General features: G+C 37.8%; 1 protein-coding gene across 1 annotated transcript in view; it reads right to left on the minus strand.

The window, feature by feature from the left end:
* LOC106877058 (dolichyl-diphosphooligosaccharide--protein glycosyltransferase subunit 1) overlaps positions 1 to 764 on the minus strand; it is a 30,654-nt gene extending 29,890 nt beyond the window's left edge. Inside the window, exon 1 of the mRNA XM_014925848.2 lies at positions 239 to 764. Within this exon, the coding sequence (XP_014781334.1) occupies positions 239 to 484 (246 nt within the window). The 5' untranslated portion in view covers positions 485 to 764. The remainder of the gene's footprint in view (positions 1 to 238) is intronic.
* Between the last annotated feature and the right edge of the window lie 4,459 nt (positions 765 to 5,223).

The raw sequence follows: 5,223 nt of genomic DNA on the forward strand, positions 1-5,223 counted from the left end.
TTTTTTTAACAATAGGGTGTGGTTAGAGGGAAATTTGTCGATAGGTAAAAATTTATCGATTTGTCTGCTATTGCTGGTGGTTTGGTCAACCCTGCAGAAGTTCTATGACTTTACTAAAATTGACTTTATCAACATTATTATTATATGAACCGAGATTGAGCTTGTTTTTTTTTTCAGCATGCAATTTTAAATATGAGAGCAAAGAATAAGAAAAATAAGTCAAATGAACTGAACATACCGTGGCACCGACATAAGCCTCATGGTTTTGAAGATACGGGTCTAAAACATAAACGAAGTGGTTGGCTGTCGTCTTGCCCGTGTTCTCGATCGTCATCGAAGTGGAAATCTTAATCAAATGACTGGACACGTCTATACCGCGTTCTACTTTGTTTAGTACAAGATCGCTGTTGACAGACTCTGGCTCGGCTTGAACCCGACACAGTACCAACAGCACCAGCAACATGCAAAGATACCGCATCAACATATTGAAATGGTTGATTGTAGAGTTTTTAAAGAGAGAGAGTGTGTGAGAAAGAAACAGATATTTCCCCGAAACACAAATATAAAGACTGCTCAGTCGATACTATTACTATTATTGGCAACTACTGTAGTTGTTTCAATGAGACAGTAGTGATGGTCACTAACTACGACGAGAGTAGAAAAGACAGAGGGAGGTAACAGCGGCGACAATATATCCAATGTCGACGACTTCTCTCTCCAAATGGACGACGTGTCTCGTTCAGAATGACAGCCTCGCTTTCGATCTGACCAACCTGTTTTATTAACCTTCTCTAGAGAAGGTTTCCACTCCTCTTACAAAGGTGGTAACTAGTTGTTGTTAGGTACGCCGCATGGCGGACAGTCACAGTTTTAGTACTAATATTTATCCCTGCTTAAACGTGGATGTTCTATTAGAACAAACTATACTGTAGTAAATACCGTGAAAGAAATTCCCATATTAGCTTTTAGCGCAAAATGCAAGCTTGTTTACATTGCTAGCAGGGAGATAAATCCCCCGCTACCTCCAGTTTTAGTAGTGTCTCTTGAATCGCGAGGGGAATCTTCTACATGGTTGCTTTAACTACTAGAGGTAGCAGCCAAATCTTCTTCATATCACATCTTATCGGTGGCAAGATGGTAGAATCCTTAGCATGCCGGACAAACTGCTTATCAGCATTTCGTCCATCTTCACATTCTGCGTCCATACTCCGCGGAGGTTGATTTTTGCCTTTCATTTTGTCGAGGTCAGTGGAATGAGTAGCAGTTGAGTACTGGCGTCCATATAATCGACTAGTTTTCTCCCCCGAAATTTTGGTTCTTGTGCCTATAGTAGAAATCCTTAAGGAAAAACATTATACGAATCTTTTCTTAGCTGGTAAAGACTACCGCACCTTATTCAAAGAAATGAACAACCAATTATCTCTCATAAATGGTATTCTGCAAATAAGCTTTCTTTGAACGTAGATAAGACTAAGTATACTCTATTCTATTCGTCAGCTAATGACGAGGATCTGCCTTTACAGTCCCCAAAACTTCGCTTTGGCTCAAAAGAAGTCAAAAGGTCCAGATATACAGTTTCTGGGAATCCTCATTGACGAAAATTCGAATTGGAAATTGCTCGTTTAAGCAATAGAAATCCTAACTATTGACACAAATTGGAATTATCTGTTGGAGTATCATATGTTTTTGGACAGCAAAGCGATGAAAATGTTATATTTTGCTTTTGTTCATCCATATTTAATATACACTAGTTTGGGGTAGTGTCAAGAAGTTAAAATTAAGTAAACTTCATACTTTACAAAAATGTGCAATGAGGAATACATTAAAGGCTCCCAGAGGATCTCACTCTCAGCCTTTAATAATGGATAATAAAATACTAAACGTTTATTAAATGAATTTGGCTGCTCACTTGAGACTAATGTTCAAAGTTTATCACAACTCTACACCAAAATGTGTTTAGGAAAAATTTATAGAGAATATTCACAAATATCCGACGAAGTATTCAAGGGCAACATTCAAATGTAATAGTTATGACGCAACAAAATTTTCAGTTAACCCTCTCGTGGACCAGCTGTCTGGGATCATCTTTGTGTGCAAAGATACAATTCTCCCAGACTCATCAGATGTAAAAAAAATGTTAAAAAGATGTTGAGTAGTCAAGGAATCTGGTTGTGATAAAACCCTACCGTTAGTAACGTTAAAAACATTTTAAAAATGACTTTGCATACAGCTAGCGAAGTAAAAGAAAGGATACACTGGAAATGTTATTCTCTATGTGATTGGTAGACTTAATCAGTCACCTAGCTTAAAATATCACCACCTGGTCTTTGAGTCCCTTTTGGGAGTCCTTTCAATTGTAAGAAATGAGACTAGGTTTCAAGAGACAATGTAATAGATTACATTATCGTTCTTTCTGGGATGTTCATAGCTAGAACGTCATGTGGCTGTCCAACAATTCAAACATAATACCCAGAAAGAAACACAGGTTAATGCGAGAACCGCTTATGTGATCACTTGACCCGCTAAACATAGCAGATAAATATTCTCTCAAATCACACTTCACTTGCAGGAAAAAAGAATGGAGGACACATACGATAATCTGTAACCGGAAAAATAAAACACCAGATAGTTGTAGTTGGTGCGTCCTTGATTATAGATCTGTTAGATCGGGGTTGAACTGAGAATAAACAACGATACCACTAGGAACCAATGGAGGAGCTTCATCATGGTCACTTGCTCTGTTAGAAATAGCAGCCAAATTTTCTCTCAAATCACACTACCAATCCCAACGACTGCAGCATCACAAGCCAAATGAAAGAAACTATGTTGTCATACGATCAGCTTGTAATATCAACCAAATCACATTCTATTATCATAGAAAAAACCCCACATTAGATAATGATGTTCAAGAAGCACTGATGAAATAGTCGATTCAGAGCAAATCCGGACTTAAACAATGTTATCTGCTGACATTAATTAGGTCACTGTTATAAATGTCTTCAAACGTAAATTAAATAATAAATGATATTGTTTTCATGTTATACATCGTTCATCTCCATTTGCTCATGCAATTTAATTTAGACTGTCTCATTCCCTCCAACAACTAATGTATTTCAAGCATTTAATATTTTAGCAAACTAGTTCGTTTAAGAAAATCTCTGTTAGAGATGGAAGCGTTATTTATACTGAGGAGTAATGTTTATCGCCACTTAAAGGTGGAGGTTCTTTAAGAACAGATGATACTGCTATTTTAACCCCAGGAGGATGCTTCCTCCAGCTGGCTATTCAGTGTGCTTTGCACTCGAGATATATATATATATATATATATATATATATATATAGGTGGAAAATATGTAGAAAAAAATATAAAAAGTGGAAGAGAAATGCCTTCGTTTCATATAGTTTAATATCTTTTTATAAATATATACATATTAAATGGATGTTGTGAAATCCAACCGGTTTTCGCTATTTAAATTAGCTTTTCAAGGGACATTGTACAGTAATCAGTTCTCGTGACAGAGGGGTCTTATCATTTTGGATGTTATGCCCCGTGATGTATACTGAATCTTTAGTATCTTTGCTCCTTGTATATTTCTATATTTCTCCTATATATATATATATATATATATATATGTGTGTGTGTGTGTGTGTATAATATCAGTGTGCATACTCAACAGAGTGTAAGTACCTTGAGAGAAAAGTTGAACCTAAGAAGCATCAGATGTGGTGCGCAAGAGAGACAACTGCGCTGGTATGGTCATGTGGTGAGAATGGATGAGCATAGTTGTGCGAAAAGGTGCCACACCCTAGCAGTTGAGGGAACCCGTGGAAGAGGTACATCCAGGAAGACCTGGGATGAGGTGGTGAAGCACGACCTTCAAACATTAGGCCTCACCGAGGCAATGACTAGTGACCAAGACCTTTGGAAATATGTTGTGCTTGAGAAGACCCGGCAAGCCAAGTGAGACCATAACCCATGGCCTATGTCAGGAGTGTAACCAGTCCTCTTATGTGTACCTTTCCTTCATTGGACATTAAACTCTGCTTGCGAAGACCAGTTGAGGCAAGTGATATCGAAATCAAATTCCATGACAGCACCGCATGACTGGCATCCATGCTAGTGGAGCATGATCGTTGCCAGGGCAGCTGACTGGCTCCCATGCCGGTGGCATGAAAAAAGCACCATTCGAGCATGATCATTACTAACATCGCCTTACTGGCACTTGTGCCGGTGGCATGTGAAAAAAAAAATATTCGAGCGAGGTCGTTGTCAATGCCACTGGACTCGCTCCTGTGCAGGTGGCACATAAAAAACACCATTTGAGTGTGGCCATTGCCAGTCCCACCTGACTGTCCCTCGTGCCGGTGGCACATAAAAGCACCTACTACACTCTCAGAGTGGTTGGTGTTAAGAAGGGCATCCAGCTATAGAAATCTGCCAGATCAGATTGAAGCCTGGTGCAGCCATCTGGTTTGCCCAGTCCTCAGTCAAATCATCCAACCTGTGCCAGCATAGAAAGTGGATGTTAAACGATGATGATGATATATATACATATATATAATAATAATATAGATTTAATCAAAAGATATATATATACTATATTAATTCTCTGAGCAACAGACAATGTGTGTCGTTAGCTGGAAGAGATGTCTTCCTGGGGCTATAAACGTCAGTAGCACTGTCCCGTATAGGACTCCACACTTGGTTGGCAGTTATATATATATATATATAATAATAATATTAGGGACAAAATCCAAAATTACAGGTAAAAAACTCAATTAAAATCAATTTATAAAAAATTAAAATTAAATTGAGCCTTATAGATAAAGTATATATAAAATATATAGTTTTATATATACTTTATCGTTTAACATCCACTTTCTATGCTGGCACAGGTTGGATGATTTGACTGAGGACTGGCTGCACCAGGCTTCAATCTGATCTGGCAGATTTCTATAGCTGGATGCCCTTCTTAACACCAACCACTCTGAGAGTGTAGTAGGTGCTTTTATGTGCCACCGGCACGAGGGACAGTCAGGTGGGACTGGCAATGGCCACACTCAAATGCTAAAGACTTTCTACTATTTGAAAATAATATGTATTCTTGTTTTTATACTATTCATTTGGTTCTTTATAGATTATTTTTAATAGATAACTTATTTAACACTAAATTATTTAGAAGTTATAGTTTCATTTCAACATAATATTAGAACTTCGATTTG

The sequence above is a fragment of the Octopus bimaculoides genome, chromosome 2 (assembly GCF_001194135.2).
Source record: "Octopus bimaculoides isolate UCB-OBI-ISO-001 chromosome 2, ASM119413v2, whole genome shotgun sequence".
Taxonomy (NCBI): domain Eukaryota; kingdom Metazoa; phylum Mollusca; class Cephalopoda; order Octopoda; family Octopodidae; genus Octopus; species Octopus bimaculoides.